Source organism: Drosophila kikkawai, chromosome 3R (genome assembly GCF_030179895.1).
Source record: "Drosophila kikkawai strain 14028-0561.14 chromosome 3R, DkikHiC1v2, whole genome shotgun sequence".
Classification (NCBI taxonomy): Eukaryota; Metazoa; Arthropoda; class Insecta; order Diptera; family Drosophilidae; genus Drosophila; species Drosophila kikkawai.
The window spans coordinates 11,438,906-11,460,350 of NC_091731.1; the positions used below are offsets into that span (position 1 = coordinate 11,438,906).

Genomic DNA, 21,445 nt, shown 5'->3' on the forward strand with positions numbered 1-21,445 from the left:
ATATCTAGGCTTTCTTCAGTAAAAAGTTGTAAAAAACTAGTCTTGCTGGCATGCTTTATGCTAATTAGAAAAATACAAGTGAAATCCGTGAGACTTATTTACGATATGTTAGCAAACAGTTTGTGCTCGTTGGTAATTTAATTTAAATAATTCAATTTAAATAATAATAATTGCATAGCAAATAAAAGCCTTTCTCCACTGTTCTCGTTTTCTTCAGAATTTCCCCTGCTAAATTCGAAATAAACACATTTACTTCAGAGCCCGCAGAGATAATTTTAGCTCCCGGAGTCACGCTAACATCGTGTGTCTTCGGTAAACCAGAGCAAATAAATTGAGCAAGTAATTAGCACGTCTATTTATCGACGATATTTTGTTAAGATATTGCCGCCGGATTGCGTCTAGTAAGTTTCCACCTTGAATTGCGATCTCAATTAGTGTGTAAATAAAGAAATTAAGCTCTCTTTTCTTCCTCCATTCTCGGCAAATACCAAACAGATGTATCAGTTTAAATATTAGCGGAATAAATGTGAAACAGAGGATATTTGCATATGAAATTATCGGTGAAATGTTCGACATTTACTGGAAAAGTATCCGCCAACAGGCGCAACGGGTCTGTATCTGTCGTGATCATGAGTCACCTGGCGCATGGGGAGATATATGTACGAATTTCGGGCTTCGAAGCCAAGCCCAAGCCCGGAGCCCCAACCTCGATTTGAGGTGCTAATGAAGCTCTGGAGGTAGTATACCTTATCATTTGCAATTCAGTTTATCTGCCGCAATCGTGGCCTGCGACGGCACACTTGTAAATAATAGCAGGAGGAGTACACACGAGATAAACCGGGCAAATATTATGGCCATGTGACAACGGGCCGCCTTGTCAGCAGGTCTTGGAAAAGAGGTTGGCCAAGAAATGCCAAAAAGCAGGGGCGGCAGGGAAAGCCATTAGCTAGAAGCGGCGACCATGCGCCGCTTGTTAAGCTAATGATTACACGCTTTCTGCACCTGAAGACGACGACGTTCGCAGTACAGTCTGAGCAAAGTGTGCGGCGGGGATCCTCGGTTTATGGCTCTGGAAAGCTGAAAGTCGTTAAATTGCGGCGACACTAATTGCAAAATTATGGCACGAAATTCAATTTTAGGGCAGACTTTTTCTTTTGATCAGGCTTACTTTAACATCTACGTAAAGTTTTAAAATAAATACATTTTTTATTGTGAACTTAAGAAACGCAAGATACCTTAAGATACATTTCTTGTGTGGTACAGTCTGTTCAAAACCTACTAAATTACTGAAATAATACTCTTAAAAGTTAACTTCTAATTAAATATTTATTTAAATAGATTTTAAATCACACCTGAGCCTTGACCTTCTTCGCCGTAACACCTGAAAATCCCCAGATAAGCAATATGCTGATAGCTGCCTAATGTCGCTTATCTATAGCGAGAAAGCCCTTATAGTTATATATTTTGGGCACCGCAAGTAGCCGGGCAGAGCTCTATAAATCGAACAAACAAAGGAGCGTGGAGCGATCGCAAGTATCTTAAGGTGGCAATCCTTAGCAAAGCCCAATTGCTAAGAAAGTGTGTGTGGCATATCGCCAAATTGGTAAATTGGTAAAGTGGTAAATGGGTAGCTTGGTAAATTGGTAAATAAATGCACGTTGAGCATTTCTCGCCGGCCTCCAGTTTATTCATAAAGGTAAAATGCCGGCATTTAAATTCCGCTGGCGTTGCGCACATGGAGCGAGAGTTTCCTGTGAGAGAGAGAAGCTCTCTGAGAGCAAGAGGCGATCTCCTGGCGTGGGATTGAAAATATCTATGTATCTTTGTGGTATATCTGTCATGTCGCTGCTCTTATACGCCGACACTAGCAGCTGTTGCAGCATGGCACATATTATAAGAGTTCGGTTGCCATGCCATGCTTTTTGTTTTGTTTGGCTTTGTTTTTATTTTTATTTTTTTGCTTCGACTGTACACTCTACACTGTAATATCTCAGATGCGTTGCCTTGCTCTCTGTCTCTGTCGCTGTCACAAGTTCACTCTGCCTCGAGTTCAATGCAAGACAAACTAGTTTTGTTTGTAATTACTATTGTTATTGTTGTTGGTGTTGCAAGCACGTGTTGCTTCTTCTTGGCTTTCAAACAATGCAATTGGAAACCCGTCTATTTGCTTAAGTGCTACAAGTGATAAATGAAATCGTTTAGCCAACACACAGGCACACATCCACATGGCTTATACACGGGAAGAAATGTGGTTTTTAATAAAATATTAGTCTAGAGGAAATTTGGTGGGATTAGTATTTAATTTAAAAATAAATACGCTCTCAGGACTGTAAAAATGAGTTCGGTTTCCATGACTCAAATCTGTCAAACTAATACATTTTGTAAATGTTTAATTAATTAGCAATCATCTTAAAATTATATTTAATTTCAAAAGCAATTTGTTAAATACTTTTAACTCAATTGATTTTTTTGTTTTTCAATTTGAAAACCAATTCCTTAAATCTTCCTTTCATACATTTCTCACTTGTATAAATAATTTATTTACGTTTCATTTTCAACAAGGAAACCTCTACATTCGTATTCATAAATTAATTTATTGGCTTTTAAGCATCTTTCATTGGAAAGAGAGATTAGCTTTTCGTTTGCCTAATGAATTTATAGCCACCAATCGATCATCATTTGAGATTTATTATATTTTGTGTTTTCTTGTTGTGTATAGTGTTTGTGTGTTTGTGTGTCTGCCACTTACTCGTACATGGCATCCACGAGATCGCGCTCCCAGGTCATCAGGCGCTTCATTTTGACGAATGAAAGGTAACTCGCCGGGGATGTCAGCAACAATTACGGATGCGGATGGATTCCGGATTTTCGATCTGCAGTCGGAACGGAGCACGCGCTGCGTTGTATAACGCTGCTATGTAAATTTCTGCTTCTGCTGCGGCTTTGTTGCTCTCTGTTTGGTTTTTATGCGACAATTTTGCGGCGATTTCGATGGCAACTGAAATGTAACGGCAACGCGGCAACAGTGGCGTCGACGTCGGCAGCAACAGCGGCTGAGCAGAGATGTTCAGTTGACAGCTCCTCCGCACAACAAAAACAAAATAAAACCGCGGCAACCTTGGCTACAGTTGTTGTAGTTTTTGTTTTTGTTTATTATAATTTTCGCAGTTGTTGTATTACAATTATTATAATTGAAATTTGTGTTTAGGAAAACAAAAGATTCGAGCACTTTTCGGATTAACTTTAATACTGTCGACGAAAGCGGGTGACGTTATCGCTGGATACGAGCGCGTGCGTGTGTGTTGGGGTACTGTGAGGCAGGTTTTGGTTGTTGTTGTTTTTATTTTGTAAACTTGAAACACCAGCGAACTTTTTTATGGGCTTTCGATTTTTATTGGCTATTTATAATTTATATTCTCCTTCCACTTTACTGCGCTTTATCACAAATGCGTTCTTTTCGTGGTGGGAAAGGCAAAAATGGTTTTTATTTTGAAATAAACAAAAGCGCTCATTATATTCACGACAAACGCTCTGTAGAGCAGCGGAGCACACACGGATTGTATAGTTTTAGTTTGTAGAGTTCGGTAGTTGGTAACGGTAAACGCGCTCAGGAACTGATTTAACGGTGTTCCATTGGCCAATGAGCGGCGTTAGTTGCACGAAATGCGTTTAAATAAGCTCTCTGGGAGCTTTACTCGGGGATCTTGCAACGGGAGAGCAAGCACGCGAGAGAGAGCGGGGGTGAGCGAGAGAGCGCGACAGGTGTATAACTTTCTGCGAAGACGGCTGAACTCAAACTGAAATGCTCGGTTGACAGCTTTGTTGCTTTTTATTTTGAGTTTAAAGTGGAAGACGCGATAGCAGCCGGGCAGCAAGGCAGCAGCGCAAAAGCAGAGGCAGAGGCAAAAGCAAAGCAAACACAGAGTGACAACAGCGTGTAGCTAAAATCACACATACCACTAATACATACATACCAGCGGGGCAAACAAACACGCTCAAGCATAATATACAACAGCTGATAAAATTCGCTCGTTTCTCTTCTTTTGTGTAGAGATTAAAATAAGCGGGAGGGAGCACGAGGGAGAGCCCGACAGGAAGCTCCACCCTCCCGACGCCTGACTTAATTCGCCCTTAAATCATGGCAATTAACCCGGCCGATGCCGCTTCGAATTCGCCGCGAGTCCGTTAACAGTTATATCGCCTGACAGCCGATCGTTGCAATAAATTGCCATAATGCCGCAGCGCAAGACAAAAGACAAGAGCCAGTTAAACGAAAATATTCGAGTCGTACGACAATTAAGTTTAAAGATTTTCGCCAATTAACGCGTATAAAACTCAATTTATAACTGCAGTTTCATTAGTGTCATAAATGCGGCATGTGTGTAAGTATTTATGCACACACAAACGGTGGAATCCTCGCATATATTAGCGTACTAGCCCGGTTGCCATATGCGATAATCAAATCGGGCACGTCTGCTTATTCAATCACGATTCGTTCGTTAGACGATTAGCGGCTGGGAATTGGCGGAAAAAATTTAGTATCATCGTAGCGAAAAATAGATTCCGCAGTGCATGTGACCAGTCCTGACGAACATCCCGTTTGCGACTTACTTTCTGCATTTCAGAAGATTTATAGCAACCTTTCGATCGCGATATTTAATATTTTTTGTTTTGCAGTTATCAGCGGGAAGCCACTTTGCACACGACCAATTTCTAGTGGTTCTACTTATTCCCAGGCGGTGTTCATTAATCACATGATCGACCCGTGGACACATGGAGTCCATGTCAATGGATGGCTCAAATCATCAAGTATACTACGTTTCTAGGATCAAATAATCTTCGATAGAAGCTCTTCAGACAGGTTTTTTTTTTTTTTTTTTAAAGGGAACTCAATATAAGGTATCACTACATTGTTTTACCATTGATTAGTAGATATTTTTCCACGTATTTCCATTAGCATTAAAAAATAACTATTCAAATTTACTTAAACTTTGTATTGCATTTTATAAATCCGCTATTGACTAACCCTTTTATGTTATTAAGTAATCTTTGGCCATATTTAAAAGTTAATTATACATGTGACCACTATAATTTCATAAACTATAAATAAAAGTAAACAACTGTGTGACCATTAGGCATCCTTAGCTCGAACACGCGCAAAACGTTAGTTTATATTTACAAGGGCTTATAAAGCCATTAAGCTATTCTGGCACTTTCCCTTGATCAATTTACAACATTTAAGCGATAATTGCCTGTCTAGATCTTTTCCCAGCCCGATCCCAAGTGCCCATAATCAACGGGTCGTCGTCACAGGCGACGATTGCCGGACGGTGATTCCGCGGGAATTATCAAATGGATCTATCATAATAAAAATAATTAATTTCGTTGAATCGTGAGCAATCGGTCGCAGACGCTTGGGCAAGCTCGAGTGGCGCACGATCGGCCGCGCAAATATTGGCCAAATCAATTGCCGGCGGAAATGAGGCGGATGGCGGGAAAGCGGGAGACCGGGAGTGTTGTGGTATGAAAATCAATCATACGCACCGTGTGCCCAACAGCCAGAGAAGAAGAAAGTGTGTCGAATGCGCTACAGGGCATAAATATCGACATCGACCCGACCACTCAACCACTCAACTTAGCTATTTATAGCTTGCCCGAACAATCGGAACAAGCCGACCATTGACGAGCATAACTCGCAGCATCCACATACATAGGAAATCCCCTCGGTTCTGGCATTCGGCCAACCGAAATGAGTCCGTCGGCCAAGCAGTTAACACGCTCTTAATTAACTTATGGCCAAGTGAGTTGCCAAAACCGAAAGCCGATCGAGTATTGAAATTTGAGGCTCCGGCATTATGCATTATGCAAATTTATGTCAAGGCAGAGGCAGGTGCGAGTCGTTGACTCTCGCTGGGAGAACGTTCTCATAAACAGCGTGGAGCTGCGTTGGACTCATATAATATGCCGAGGCATTAGTGCTCGGTAAACACACGCGTAATGTCAGGGGCGTTCATTTGGTACTCATACTCGCACTCGGACTCGAACTGCCGCAGAAACCGACTCTACTCCCAATTAAGGCGGCTCGGAATCAGTATCTGAATCAGAATCAGAACCAGAATCTGAATCTGTATCTGTAGCGCAGCTTACACGCTGAGCTAGAAGCAACAGGCGGAAATAATATTTAATTGTCCACCCACTGACGGCGCTCAAATCAAAATAATTCAATTTTGTCATTTCAGGCAATCAAGTCAAAAGGTTTATCTCGCTCTAGTGACTCGGTTCTCATACTACAGTTCCACGATTCTACGATTCCACAGTTCTCCAGCTCCAGTGACCAACAGACGTCACCTCCATTTGCATATCAAAAAGTATATCGTATGAGCTATCAATGGACTGGACACGTTTCTCGAAAAAAAAGAACCAATTCAATGGGAAGTGCACCAAATGCGGTTTGTTTACCAACAACACATTGCCTTGCGAGATGTGTGGGTTCTCGGATTAAGTGCTTTAGCTTTGCTCGAATATTCGCAAATGCAGATTCTTGGAAACTCTTACAGAATGCACAGAGAAACACATAATGGCTTTGAATAAGAAATATAGATTTTAGGACTAATTATTTTAGATATTTGAAGCAAAACTTTGTTAGTCGCATGACTGAGAACTTCCTGGAAGCTGTTACACAACTCATTAACAGAGAGAGGCAGCGGAATCTTTTAGGAATTAAATCACGAAAAGATAACACAAAACTCTGAAATAACATTCTGAGGAAATACGTGATAGTATGATATACCCCTGTTTAATTTTATAATATATATAATAAATCTATTTTTCCTTCTCGGAACTATTTAACATTAAGTTTTTAAGAATGTTAAAATTGCAACAGTTTAGTATTTGTTTTTTACTTTTAAAAGATGTAACCCTCACTATCAATATTAATGTTTGGAATACTGCGGATGTTTACTTTCTGTGCTAATAGCATTTGCCCATATAACAAGTCGAAGTCAATATTGATTTAAAAGCAACTTGCAAAACTATTCAAAATACAATAACTAGCTCTTAGAGTGATATTTTTAGCCCAAAGCTGCGATTTTGAAAGGAATCCCTTCTTTTCCACCGTCTTCTTGACCAACGTTGCGTATGAGTAACATTATCCATTACTCATACGCAGTGTTGTCGCAACTAATCTTATCTCTTCTCCTCACTCACCTGGTCAGTGGGCCGGGCGATTCGCTGACCGCTTTGATGGATCGCCGGATCTGTCGGTGGAAGCTGCCCAGAATGGACTCCTTACGGGAGAGCTGCGTACCACTTCCGCTGGACTCGCCGCCCGTTGAATTGATATTGGAGGCATACGTTGATGTCCGCTTGTAGGTCTCCTCCATACAGCCTGTTGCTTGCTCCGATCCCACGCCAGGCGTGGTGGCTGCCACCAGTTGATCCACATTTAGAGGAGTGGTCTCCTTGGAGTCGTTGTTATTGCTGCTGCTGCTCATCTTGACTATGCTCGGGGCACTGGTCTTGTCCTTGTCCTCGGGCAGGAGCTTGGCCCAGGCATTCTCGCCCACCAGATCCGACTTGTCCACTATCATTTTTGGCATTGACTAGTTACTGCTAATTTAGTTACAATAGCTGGCTGCACTTTGAGTGCTCACTTTGGTATATATCGCAAGGAAGGGGGAAACTTCGGGGGTTGTGTTATAAGGGAAAGTTTGAGTAGCTGTTCAGGGCGCGTTTCTTTTGCAGTTTGGAACCGTGCGAGCCAATCATGGGTGGTTCTTTGCTGGCGGCCACGTTGTTATCTGCAACCAAATCGGAACAGAACAGATACGAATGCGGGTTAGAGCTTGGCTTATATTTATATACTGGTGCGGTTATCAGCCCATCTGGAGGCAAGTCGGAACATTGTCACACCGCCCACACCTCATTATTAAGTTAACACTTTTCATCATTTAATTTTTTTTAACACACTTAACAAAGTCCTAAAGTTCGTCTCGAGTCTGTGGTTAGCCAATTCGTGAACTCTACTTCGCGAACTGCGGTTTCACTTTACGGCCGCTATCAATCTGTCTGGAGGTGCTCGTCTCCAATGGGAACGAATTGTGGGTGGGGAGGAACACTGGGTTTGTGGCTCTTGGAAAAATTTGACACAGCTATGCTTTAATCTTCTGAATTTTCATAGAGAAATCCCAAAATATTACCTGTTTTTAATGGAATCTTTTGACTATCAGTTTATATTGTGCCCTTGTTTTAAGCACATTTTAATTTATGAGCATATTATCAATGACTTAATATAAAATTCATTATATTTAAAAAAATTTTATGTACTAAAATATAAATATTAGGGTAAGGTGGGGTAAAGCCGACAGTGTGGGTAAACCCGACCTCCCTCTGTTTTCGAAAATCGGAAACACTACGCAAACTAATATTAGTGTTGTCGTGTAGAGCATCGAAAACAATGAAAATGGTGGTATGACACCATTTTATTAGTCAATATTGAGATGGTCAAACGACAACAAGTTTGTTTTGACAACTTTAAGTTTCATTTTTGTGCATAATTAACTGCAGGATATTTCTTTTTGTCAAAGTTATCGCATGAAAAGGTAAGTGGATTTAGATTCTTTGAATAAAGTCCTACAAAGTGCATATAAGTTTGGTTCATTTTTTTTCATAATTTCTTTTTTAATTGCGTTTTTATGAAAAATTACGTGGTGGGGCAAATCCGACCTCTAAATAGTGGGGTAAATCCTGCCGCAAAAAAAGCCAAAAAAACAACAATCACACCAAAACCATTAACATTGCAGCCAACCAGACGTTCAACTCGAACCAAAAAACGCCAGCAAGCTATTTGAGCAGCGAATCAGATGATACTGATTAATTATTTTGCTATTTTCATTTTTTTAATTCTATTATCTTTTATTATCATTATATAACATAACATTGATTGATTTATCATTGCAAAACCTATATTTAGGTTATATCTGTTCTAAATCAACCAAAAACATAGGCGGTCGGGTTTACCCCATCATTTTTGAACATAGCAAAAATGAACTTTTTCGTAAAACGCTTGTATCTCAAAACTTTTCAAAGGTATGAATAAATTGCTATGCATGGAAAGTTGCGCAAAAGTCTAACCTTTAATTTGGTATATATAACGACTTGATCCGATGTAAAATAAGCATTTTATAGCCAAAACCATTTACTAGGTCGGCTTTACCCCACCTTACCCTATTTATTTCTATCACCCCTGCCTGTGGATATTTATGTTGTTATCAGCTTAGACCTTTTCTAGGCAAAATTTTTAGCTGTGTATTTCTATAATACTTTAAAGGAAACTTGTACACGACACAATTGAAATTAGTCATTTCGCCAATCTGCAAAATATCAAATAGTTATATTATTCCTTTCTATTTATGTTTTCTTTATTATTCTGACTCATTGAATTCAAGCAGGTTTACCAAATTTTTCTTAATTTCACTTATTTATCGCACTAAAAATAATTGGATATCCTGTTGTTTTGACCAAAGTTTCCCTACTGCGCTGCAATATTTTCGAAACAATTTTTGCAATATTTTGGAAAAATAAACATTTACAAAATATACTCTGTCTCGCAATAAACTGATGCTAAATTTTGTTTATAAAGTTCAGCAAATTTGTAGCCTGAGCGGGATGGCGACAGCGGGAGACAGCTGGCGGGAGCGAGAGGGAAAACGTTATGCTCGTAAAATGTATGAACGATAATTTCGTGCATGTTTTTTGTTGGAATATTTCCATAATTTCATATTTTAGCGCTAAGCTTTTTTTATGCAAATTAAATGCCGTCAACATTTTATTTTCAGGTTCTCGCCGAGGTGCGAGACCATAAACGAGAAACACGAAAAATTATAACAAGAAGCTAACCAAATCGTTTTCACTCGGGGCACTCCACATAATTTCCCTAATATATCTAGTTTGTTTTATGGAAACATTAAAAATGTTTTATCTTTAGAAATATTTTTCACTAAGAATTTCATTGTGTTCACTTGAAAGTGTCTTTATAATTTGGCTTTCTTTGGCACTACATATTTTTTATTTAATGAATATGTTTTCATAATAACTCAAGGCGTTGCAGCTAATATTTCTTAAAAATCCTTCTTCTTTTGTTTGTTGTACATTTTATTTAAAAGTTTCCATACCAGTGCTTTTTAACATTTAGTTGTTTTATACTCTCTTTTTTAAGCTCGATGATTTACTAAAACAAATTCTCAAAAAAATGTTTGTTTGATGTGAAACTTTACATACACAATTTGTTCTTGTTTTGATTCCAGTTTTTTTAGTTAACAATCTATTTTCACTTTAAGCACAATACAGATTTTCTCTAGAAGAGGTTGTTTTTGCAACTATTTAACTCGAAACTTAACCCACACAATTTTTGTTCCTTTTTCGGCCGTGTACCGTTTGTTATCAGCGAAACGCCCGCGACTTTCGTCCGAATTTTCGAACAGCGAACCGCGCGCGACTTTCGAAGTGGACCTGCTAGGGACGAGACGAGATTTGAGACTGGCGCTGTATTTTGATTTCGGTCTTGCTTCTTTTGGCTGCCTTCAGCTCGGCCAGCGTACGCACGCGCACAACGTGGGAACAAGTGCGAGCGAGATGGGATGCGGGATTTGGGTGGAAGTGGGGGGGAGATGAACTGCGACCGGTGGCAGAGGGCGGGGGCGGACGACAGGTGGAAGTGGAGGAACGGAGGAGAGCTATTACCGTTTGTTTTTATTTGAATTCTTTTGTTTTTTTGCGCCTCCGTTGTGAACGAGCGGCGTTCGCAAATTGACTTGGCGCTCGAGTGCGCGTTGCCCGTTTTATTATCCAAAAGTGAGCAGCAACAACAGACGCTGCCGCAGCAGCAGCCGCAGCAGCAACCGCCGCCGCAACAACAGTAGGAGCCATAGCAACAACTACAACTACAGACACGACCGGTAGCGTCATCTAGCACACACATTTTTATCGAGTTGTTAGCCAAACGAGGCGTCGCTGCTGTGTCGGCGTTCGCTTCGGACTTCGTCGCCAGCGGTCGGCTCTCTCCTCCCCCTTTGCCGCCTCACCCTACACCTCCTCCACACTGGTCTGTTGTTATTATTATTATTGTTTTTGTGATTTTGCTTTGCTTTACAGCATTGCCAAATCTGTCATAAGGTCGCTGGCGGCGCTGCTGCTGCTCTGCCGCTGCTGACTAACAGATGTTGGCGCCATGTGATTGCCGGCAGAAGCTGTTGTAGAGAAAGCGGGAGAGAGCGTGGGGACGCGGAAGAGCGCGCAACAGGTGGGAAATCCTTTTCAAGGTGTCGACAGAAGAAGATCCCTATCAAGATTGTTATGAAGAAGGGTTCGTTTGTCAGATAGGAGTGCAGAAAAGCTGTAATGGGCCTAGCTACTAATTCATTTATTTTATATTTTTATTATTTATCCTATCCTGTAAGTATTACGGTTACATGAGAGCCATCTTTCACATCTGCAAATTACGTATACGTCGTACCTAGATAAACGCCAAGAAGTAGGCAATATTTCTTTTTGCTGTGGTGATGTATTTTATTTTTTTCTTTTATTATTATTTTATTAAAGAAACAATAAGGAATTCTTATTTTTATTTAGAATTAACATTTATTAAATAAACTTAAAGTATTTTTCTAGTGTGTATATTTGTTTGCTTCAAGTTCCTATACACCTGTTTCCTGGAATACACTCCTGAACGCTGCCAATCAATCAGAAGTCAGTGTCGTAAATTGACAACTATGGTGGCTGGTGTGTTAACCCCCAAGTGAAAAGTTCGCAGAGATATATGGCCCAGTGATAAAGCAATGTCAACTGATAGTGTCGCCCACAATTTGCATCGTAAATCCCTCACTTTTGTCAGCTCCTGCTAAAGAATCCGTCTACGTTCCCTGTCTTTCTGTCGTTACTCGGTTAACTAAGCTGTTTTAAGCACACAACACGAGCGGAAAATTAAATTACACTGTTACTATTTCCTGCTTAAATTCATGTTTTGTGATAAAAAATCTTATAAATATTCATTTATCAGAGCAGTAAGGAATGTATTTATTAAAAATGATTTGTGACGTCTGAAATCGGATTTATATGATTTTATGATCCTAAAAGGTAATTTTAATTCTTAATAATTATCACTACTATTTTTAGTAGTTCTTTAATCTTTAAGCAAAGCTAGTTACTTATTCAATTATTTTTAAAGTATTACAGAATTTACAATTTCTTTAGTTTTTCTAGTCTGTTTTGACTAATAAGTTGTCATCTTAGATAGAGAGTTCGTCCCAGCAATTCCACTAAAAATATTAATCTATGCATTGCTAATATTAACATTACTCATACTTTTACGACCCAAAACACTTTACTAATAAAATAAATTAATAGCCAGTTATTGTAACAAACTTTGTTTTTCCCCGTTGACTTTGTTGTGAGTCTTTGCAGTCTGTACACCTTTCCGCTGCCTTTTTTTACCTGGGCGAAATCTTGTTCGCTTGTAGCAAATGCAAACACAATCAGCGCAAAGTGCAAGGTGTCACATGCCCGTGGAAATGCTGTGGAAAAACTCGTAAGTACGTATGAATGCAAATGCAAATGCAGTGATTCATTGTGCATCCAAAGTGCTGCCCGCCTGTAATACGGTCATTACAGTAAATGGGTAATTGAATAGGTGTCCGGACCGGGAGAATCACGATTTCAATTTCGGCAGAATGGAATCAAATTAGTTGGGTGTGCTTAAATTTAGCCCAGCTGTCTAGTATTTGATTTGCGGCCAATTTCGGGTTAGTCGAGCTTACACGGCACGTGTCACAGTGATCATTAATGCTGGGCGGTAAACAAATCACAAGCTTCCAAAGCAAATGATAAGGCAAATAAGAATAATGGTTTTGGGTTATGGCAAGTGAGAAATAAATCAACAAAATTTCGTGGAAATAAATATTATAAAACATATACTATACTTCTAAGCAACTTTAATGTCTTTCCTACTAAAATCTACATTTTTTGTATGGCTAAATCACTCAAGGAATCATCGTTTATTTTGTATTTAAATTAATATTGGATAATGTAATAATACTTTGTAAGCATCCATGTAGCCACAATGCACTGGCCACCTCTGACGTCAATGACTGAAACATTTACCCCGAATTTTCCATGCACATCGCACTGGAAATGAATCCCACACATGAGGTTATACATATATTTGCTGGCATGCTTTTGGAACTGCCCTGTCTAATAGCTGGCACATTGCGGTGAATAAATGCTCAATTGCCTTAGATACAGATCTTATTATATAATTGCGTGGAAAGGGAACGGATTTGTTATATAGAAAGCCATGTCTTGTGAGCGTGTGTGTGGGCTGGCAAAGAACACGAACCAGTTTCGAGTGTGCCAATTAGGCAGTTCAGCTTAAGTCCCGACTTCCCCAAGCCCCCCGACTATCTTTAACATTGAGACATGTGCTGGCTAATGTGGAGAATATACGGTGAAAAAAAAGATAAAGTTGCATTAGTTAATATGAGCTTTATGAATAAATGAATCACACAAATACTTAATATTTTATCCTTTTACAATTAATTGTTTTCTTTATCAAAATGTGGAAGGTTGAAATTGTTGCCTTGAAACTCTGGTTACCTTAAATTCTTCGATTTTTCTCTCTGTGTAATTGCTTACACTTAAACAGAGACTGACTAACCACAGCTTTATTCAAAATTTGTGCATCCGCTTATTTGTCAAGGTCGTCTTTTACAATACGGAGAATTTCACGGGCAGCTTTTGGGGGAACACTCAAAGAAGCAACCCTTGGGGTATGCCATCAGCTAGATTGGGTTATTTGCATGAGCACACACACGTGGCTGTTACACGGGCGGAATACGTGGTGCACGTGGTGGTGCTTCACAGTAATGTAATCCCATTCAATGGGCCAAGCAAGAATTTTCCGCCCCCTCTAATTCATAAGCCCGATTTTAAAGTAATCCGCTGGCACGCGTCAACATTGTTTATTGAATAATAATTCAGATAGACTCATTTTAACTATTTAGGAATGTAAAATAAATAGCTTACAGTAGTTATAGGAAGTGTAAAAATATAAAAATATATAATTGCAATCCATGAAGCTATAAAAATTTGCTCTGGTTCACCCGGCAAATATGCTATATGCTCGGACTCCCTTTCCTCAATCAAATCCATTTCAAACATAAACAATTACTCTTACTACCCTAATACAATAAGATCACTTATTACCAAACTCTTTCCCAAAATCAGACTAATTTGGATCCCTAGCCACATAGGTATACAAGGCAATGAGAGAGCAGACACAGCAGCTAAAGAAACACACAAATACCCTCTAATATTTACAGACAACTTCAACACCAAAGACATCACACAACTCCTTAAAAAACACTATACCGATAAACTGAACAGTCTTCAATCACAAACTTCCCAATGGTACAAACAGATCTTACTAAACACCCCAGCAAACTTCTCTTTCAAAACCACAAACCTCAACCGACAACAACAAATTATAATAAATAGACTACGACTAGGACACACACAACTCACAAACGCCCATTATATGAATAGATCCCTAACAAGTATCTGTCCCTTTTGCAACACCTCAGCGATAGACATCCAACACATTTTAATAGACTGCACTGCACTTTCACATGTTAGAACAATTTGCTTTTCCAATGATAACCCAATCCATCTCCTTGCGAATCCAACAGCAGCAAACTCAAATAAAATTATATACTTTCTACACAAAATGAATCTCATACATAAAATTTAATTATAACATATTCCACACACATATCTTTGTTAATACACTGTAGAGCGGAAGGCCTCGGTAGCCATTGCTCATTATCCTTTGTTAACTTTTAGTTTATAACTATTAGTTAGCATTAAATAAATAAATAAATAAATAAAAATGCCTAAATTTATTGTAAAATATTTATTAAATAAATAAACAATCCTCTTTATTATCCTTTGCCCCCTTTATAGCTTCCTATTGCCAAGCGCCGGCGACCTAGTTTCTATTTGTGACTATTTTTAGCCAACAGCAGGCAGGCGAATTGAGGCCTTGGCTAACAAGTTGCATGAATTGGCGCTGACCAATAACTGAGTGCGGGCACGTACAGCGGATGGGCCAGCAGTTGCATTAAATCGGTGGCAAGGTGGCTAACACCTGGTACCTACAACCCGCAACCTAAGCGCCAGCTTAGCCAGCTCACGTCAATGTCATTGTGTGCCGTGCATTCCAGAGAAGGGGAGAGGGCAGGGATGCGGACCAGTTCTATGACGTCCTTTCTTGACCTCTCGGCGGCTGTTGAACCCGACGGGTGCCTGGCATCGCATGACACGGCCCTCAAAAGTGGGCTAACCATAGCTCGCCATTTGCATGCCATCCTGCCCAGGAGTGACCTAGGACTCGGGATGCCCGTGAGAGGAACCCACGATGGAAATCCTTCTGTAGCCAGAACGTGCCACAACTGCAAGGCCCACCTCAGTGCGAACGAAACTTAAATAGATTTTTTTATATAGACTAAAGCTGAAGATTTATTGGCCAAATAAGAGTGAGCACTGAGTTGACACAGCAAATGGAGCCTTCAAAGTTAATTGGCCAAAGCAGTTCGTGATGTTTTTCAAGGAGAGAAACGGTAATCTGAAGGAAAATGTAGATAAATGCTCCACAATTTGTTAAAGAATTAATTTCCTGAGCTCTTGAAGGATCTTGGCATTTCATTTTATGACTAGTCTCCTTAGCATAGCTTTATTTCTAATAACTTCTTTTTGGCAATGTTAATTAGGCCAGAAAAATAAAGAAATTAAAGATCATTGTGATTGATTACCAAATTAAATCTTGAACTACTTTGGTTAATTGCCAAGAAATACTCGATTTGCTGCCGATATCAGCTGATATGGCTTGACGTTAGCGCCTGTGCCGAGTGTCCCAGGAAACAGCTTCTACTTAGTTGGCCAGTGGGCGTCATCCATGATTCCCTAATCCAAAGTAATCTAAAGTGTGCGAGTTTCCCTTGTGACTTAGCGGTCACTTTAATGTTAATGAGCCGGCTGGTCGGAGAATTAAGATCTTAAGCAAGTTTTACGACCGGCCAAAGCTGACTTTGGGGAGTCAGTGGCGGGCCTAAAGCCATTTTCTCCGGAGTTTAAACACTAATGGCATTAATTCAGGAGTAAACTCAGGAAATGCTCGAATGATTATGACATCGACCGTGTTTGGCTGGGAGCTGGGCGACATCTGATGGCTTCCCTGTCACGCCGCGCCGGTCAACAATGCTCTATCCATGTTCATAAATTCAGACTCGCGACCGTCCCGGGATTGTTCGCTGTCACACCCGTATCTATATCTGTCTCTGGCCCAGTATCTGTATCTGTATCTGGATATTCGTGGCGCTCATATATGGCGCATGACTACTGTTGACTCAGCACCGCTTTTCGCTGACAGATTCGCGGGTAAATATTTGCAACAAGTGCAAGCACAGGCGATTTACGGCACTTGGCATGGACTTATCTCTTCCTTGGAGATCCAGGCATCGGTTTGTGTGTTGCGTGCCTTGATGTTTGAAATATATTTGATTAGGTTCAGACTTTAGATTGCGACTGTTTGGCCTGCTGGCTGATTGGTTTATCTAAAAGATACTTTTAGGAGTAAGGAAGTATGTTACCCCCAGAGCAAATGCCAAATATTAGAACATAAACCAAAATAGATATGAACTATTTCCTGGTCTATGGTAAATATTATCTTTTATGTTTAGTTTGGCCTTTATGTTAAGGATCAACGTAATCTAAGATGAACTGCTTTAATGTGACTAAGTTAATGACAACTGAATTTCTATTCACTGAACGCATTTAATTGAATTTCCTTTATTTATTGCTGTAGTATTTAATGCCCCAGGAAGCTGGCCCTCATCAGAGGAATTATCCTGTTGCTTTACGGCCCACATTGACCCGGACGGAGAACAAAGGCCATCAAAGCCGGGGCAAGCAATCATCCATCACATGTCACCGAATTTATTTCTAGCTCGTCTGTTGACCGCCATTTTCTGGAGGCGGAGGTGAAGAGGAGTCTTAAGGGGTCAGGAACAAAGGTCAACCAATATAATTTAGAGCCGGATTCGGTTCAAAGTTGAGCGCTCCCATATGGGCAACAAATTTATGCTGATTGCTCGAAACTGATGTAACCGACCTGCCGCAACACCCGAAGGATACACTTGTATTCCCCGAGAGAGCGTTAAACTCTCTCCGTGTCCATGACCGCCACTCCTGCCTGATGGATGTGGCCCTCAAGTGCCCGAGTGAGTAAGTGGCTCTTTAAATCCCGAAACAAAACACTCCTGGACGTGTATGCAAATCGCATAATGGACAGCTGAATTACTGTATCAACAGCCATCGAGTGATTCCCCGGGAGGGAGAGCCACAGATGCTTCTGGGGAAATTCCCCCGAGCAGGCGACTTTTAATTGCTTATCAATGGCCACAAAGGAAAGCGCTCGCCTCTATTTTCCCAGCAGCACTTGAAGCTTAAACCCATCAAGGGGAAAAGTTTCCACTGCACTCGAAGGAAACCAATAAAACTTGGTCAACTCTCAAGTGACGGCCAACGTGCTTGTCAAGGTTAGCGGCACAGAGTCCTAGTCCCGAGCGTGGGGAGACTGCAGTCAAGGTCAGGCAGGATGATGACCACCCTCTGCAAACAAGCGGACGCCCAGACTGGGCAATTACCATAATTGCCCCATTCCGGTGGCCACATATGCGTACGAGTGACAGCAAACAGAGGCATGAATAAGTAACTCGCTGCACTTCGGGCTCCAATTGAAGGCCACGGCGAGTCGAGTCGAGCCAGAAGGATCCGGATCCGGATGCGGTCCGTTGATTACCATCCCTCGGGATACCCAGTAGGAGTGAAATAGCAAATAGTTACGCCATTAGCTGTCGTGCAATTTGCATGAGCAGCAGCAGCATCCCGGACTAATGAGCAGCCATTCGAGATCCACATGTCAACCTGTCGAAGCGAAGCTGACCCGATTCATATGTGTGAACTTGGCATAAATCTCATTAATTTCGCGCCTTCCCCGCAGCTGTTGTGGCCGTTTGGATGAGGGCCAGATCTCTGGCAGACCATAAAGCATGGCTAGAACAAGAGCTGTTCTATTCTGGGACACCGCCACCGCCTCCCTTGGCAACTGAACCGATATGATCCTAACTGATCGGATGACCATAAAAATAACCAAAACACAAATATGGCATTTCTTTATCTTTTCAAAATGTATATTATTAGAATATTTATTAGGCTCAGCCGACTGATAACAGTGTTATTGTATTTGCATGACTCAAGTAGAGTGGATTATCCATATATATACATACAATATACATATATAGGCCAAGCCCATTCATTATATTCCCCTTCTGGTAATCGCTTTATTTTTAGAAGCTCTGCTAGGGCGCCATTCCATTTAAATCGATTGGCCAACGTTGCGTATGAGTAATATATGAAGGCAAGTAGATAAGAAATTTAAGCATGATAACTGTACATGGACATCTTAGCTAATCTATGCAATCTTAAAGAAATTTTCGACCTTAAAGTATTTTGTTTATAAGTTCTTGAACATGAGTAACAAGTTTAATTTTAAAGAAAGTCATATATTTTTTAAGGGACTTTTTCTAGCAGTAATTTTGCTCATCTACTAAAATACCTCCCCTATCGAATGCTCAATAAATATGCATTATTCTATGAACATTTCGCACCGATATCGACTATGACAATGGTAATTCCGACAATTGATTTGCACTCCTCTATATTTTTGGATTTCTACCTAGTTTACTCATGTACTGTGCTGGGGAAACACCGTGCCCCGCGCAGTCAGCTGACCAGGACAGGGGCTGGCCAAAAATTAATCTTTAACCATAAATCGAGGGCGCGGTATTCAAGTCAAGTGAGCCCATAAAAATCACGACGTTGATTGGAGAGCTTTATCGGCCAGATAGGCCGTGGTCCGATGGACCCTACTCTTCTCTCCGACGGATTCCACGGTCTAGTTAATTGCACCTATCTAATCTGAAGAAGTCTTTTTCTGGCTACTGGGGTGGTTAAGGCTAATTATTATACAGTCATGTCTGGTCACGGGACCAGATATTTCTGCCTCGAGCGGTGGCAATCTTTATGCCGAGCTAAAAGTGGATGTTTGTTGACTCCTTAAATCCCCTAATGGCACGCCGCTTAGGAGCATTCCTGTGGTATTAAGTACAATTCAGTGGGGAAAAGTATGCTTCAAAGTCAAATGCTTTGGGAAAATAATAGTACTTTAGGAATTAGCAATTTTTGAATTTATAAAATAAAAGGGCAGTATTGTACTTTTATCATATATATTTTAAAGTTCTAATTATGCAGTTAAGACCCCATCAAAGTGTGCCTTGCCACAATAATCTATGACCAGTTAGGACTGTAAGAAAATGTTTGCCAAAATGCGAAGGGTCTATCCAGGCACCGAGGTAGCCATCTCCACTCAAGAGCCCGGCTGCTCGAATGACTTGTCGAGTTTGGAAACAGGAACACATGCCAGGGTAAACATTTTAAAAGGAAGAGTTCCATAATAGATTCTTAGCTTCTGCTTGATTTCCCCTAGAACAAAAGAGCCGAGGGCCTGATAGGTGGGATGCAGCAACTCTTTCTCTTTGTAACCGTGTTTCTTGTAAGTCCCGTGCTCATCTACAGCGGCTTTAAGTTCTTCGTTCTGGAGCCGCTCTATCCCGCTGACCCCGATAACAATGTGGCCATCGGTTCGGCCGTTGCCACGGTCATCGTGATGCACGTCCCAATCACCGGCTACATCCTACGCCTGATCTTCGCGGAAGAGCTATCGGGCATGGAGCAGCAGGTGGTGTTTTCCGACTGGGAGACTCTGGTGCCGGCGCAGGTCCCGAAGCACAGTCCCGTGCTGAACGTCCTGCTGCTCATGTCCTACTGCGCCCTGATCGTCGGCTTTCCCATTGCCACATTTTTTGCCCTAAAGTTTGTGGTCCTCAAGAGTTTCGCCCACATCGACGCGGACATTATCTCGGCCATCTGCACAGTGGTGGCCGTACACGGGGCCGTTGGCTTCTTCATCTATCGGGCTATTTACTCCAAGACTACGGCCACGGCCACGGCCAAAAATCAGTGAAATCTCGATTGAATTTCAATTTTGGAATAAACAGTTCCTGCTTTCATCATTCGTCTGGGAATTGTATTTTCTCCTCCTTTTCTATGGAAATGTTTTTCCAAGGCGAAAAATACACTTCCCACACAATAAATGAATTGTGTTTCGGTTGAAACTTTTATGAGGGGTAAACACATGCGGGTTGTCACTTGTCCATTCCCCGATATGGATGGACTTGGACTTCTTGACGGGCATTTGATGGACACCAGCGATATCTCTCCAGGGTCAAGGAATGCAGACTCGGAGACTAAGACTTTCCTCGTGCAAGTTGATCGCTGTGAAGATCCTCTGACAAGACAAAAAAAGACAGAATTAAGTTGTACAGTGTAAAGACCATTGTCTTTATTTATTGACCGTAGTGGCTGACATCTGTCAGGCTCTCCGATTTTTTCCAGCCGACCAAAACATGACGCCTTTGAATAGCAACAGGTGGTACTCGTGACTGGACAGCCGGCCACAGCTCACGCGCTTATTAGCCAATGACCCAAGAGAAATTGAAAAATTCTAAAAACCAACAACATTTTTTCAATTATATTTAACCCATGGGATGGTGTATACCAGAGTATCGAGTGAATGAAACGGGCGTGTGCCGTTTTAAATTTAGAAATGAACTATTTAAGAAAATGGAAATCAGAATCACGAATTCAATAATTTGCACTTGGCTGTCAATTTGTAAACTAAATATTGGTTTAGATAATTGAAAGAAATAATTTTTAGACTTCCATTATGTTGAGATTTATATTTTTTATAAAACATTCCAAACACATATAGCAGAAAGATTTCTGATCTTTTACAGGTAATGTTACTTTACTTACTTTTAATTAAGAAATCATTGCAAAATGTAAGATTCCATGTATTTCTCTCACCATTTTCAACAGTCAAAGCTTAAGAATTGTAAGCAGATCGACTGTGACAGTTGTATTTTTCATCTGCCAGATGGAATTGTTCTAGTTTGATGATAACCGAAGCGGAGAGGTATTGTCTTTGTCCGCATTGACACCCCCTGAGGTGATTGTGATGGGTAATTTAACGCTTCGGTGGCAATAACTATTTGATTAGCATCTGGTTGGCATTGTCGCTATATCCTCACTTTTATGAGATGCACACGCGGCGGCACTAACGAGGCGATGCCGAGACGGCGCAATTTGTCAGGCGCGTTAAGGCTAATCGCAAAGCCAGAGCAAGAAGTTGTTTTCATTGGCGAAAGATCGAAAGTAT

The 21,445-nt window shown here is 40.8% G+C and overlaps 2 protein-coding genes across 9 annotated transcripts in view; one reads left to right on the top strand and one right to left on the bottom strand.

The window, feature by feature from the left end:
* Irk1 (Inwardly rectifying potassium channel 1) overlaps positions 1-21,235 on the bottom strand; it is a 30,163-nt gene extending 8,928 nt beyond the window's left edge. Inside the window, exons 1-2 of one of the 8 annotated variants that reach the window (XM_070287126.1) lie at positions 21,094-21,235; positions 7,207-7,799 (exon numbers count right to left, since the gene is read on the bottom strand). In XM_070287126.1, coding sequence (XP_070143227.1) covers positions 7,207-7,598 — 392 coding nt within the window. In that variant the 5' untranslated portion in view covers positions 7,599-7,799; positions 21,094-21,235. Of the gene's footprint in view, positions 1-2,749; positions 3,794-7,206; positions 7,800-10,401; positions 10,536-10,740; positions 10,800-20,539; positions 20,732-21,042 lie in introns of those variants that run through there. The other 7 variants (XM_017162049.3, XM_017162050.2, XM_017162051.3 and 4 more) reach the window with 7 other exon arrangements.
* Positions 19,421-20,242, top strand: LOC108071335 (uncharacterized). The gene is made up of 2 exons (XM_017162057.3): positions 19,421-19,592; positions 19,655-20,242. Exons 1-2 carry the CDS (start codon positions 19,482-19,484, stop codon positions 20,189-20,191), a joined length of 648 nt encoding a protein of 215 aa, XP_017017546.1. The 5' UTR covers positions 19,421-19,481; the 3' UTR covers positions 20,192-20,242.
* Positions 21,236-21,445: the final 210 nt, after the last annotated feature.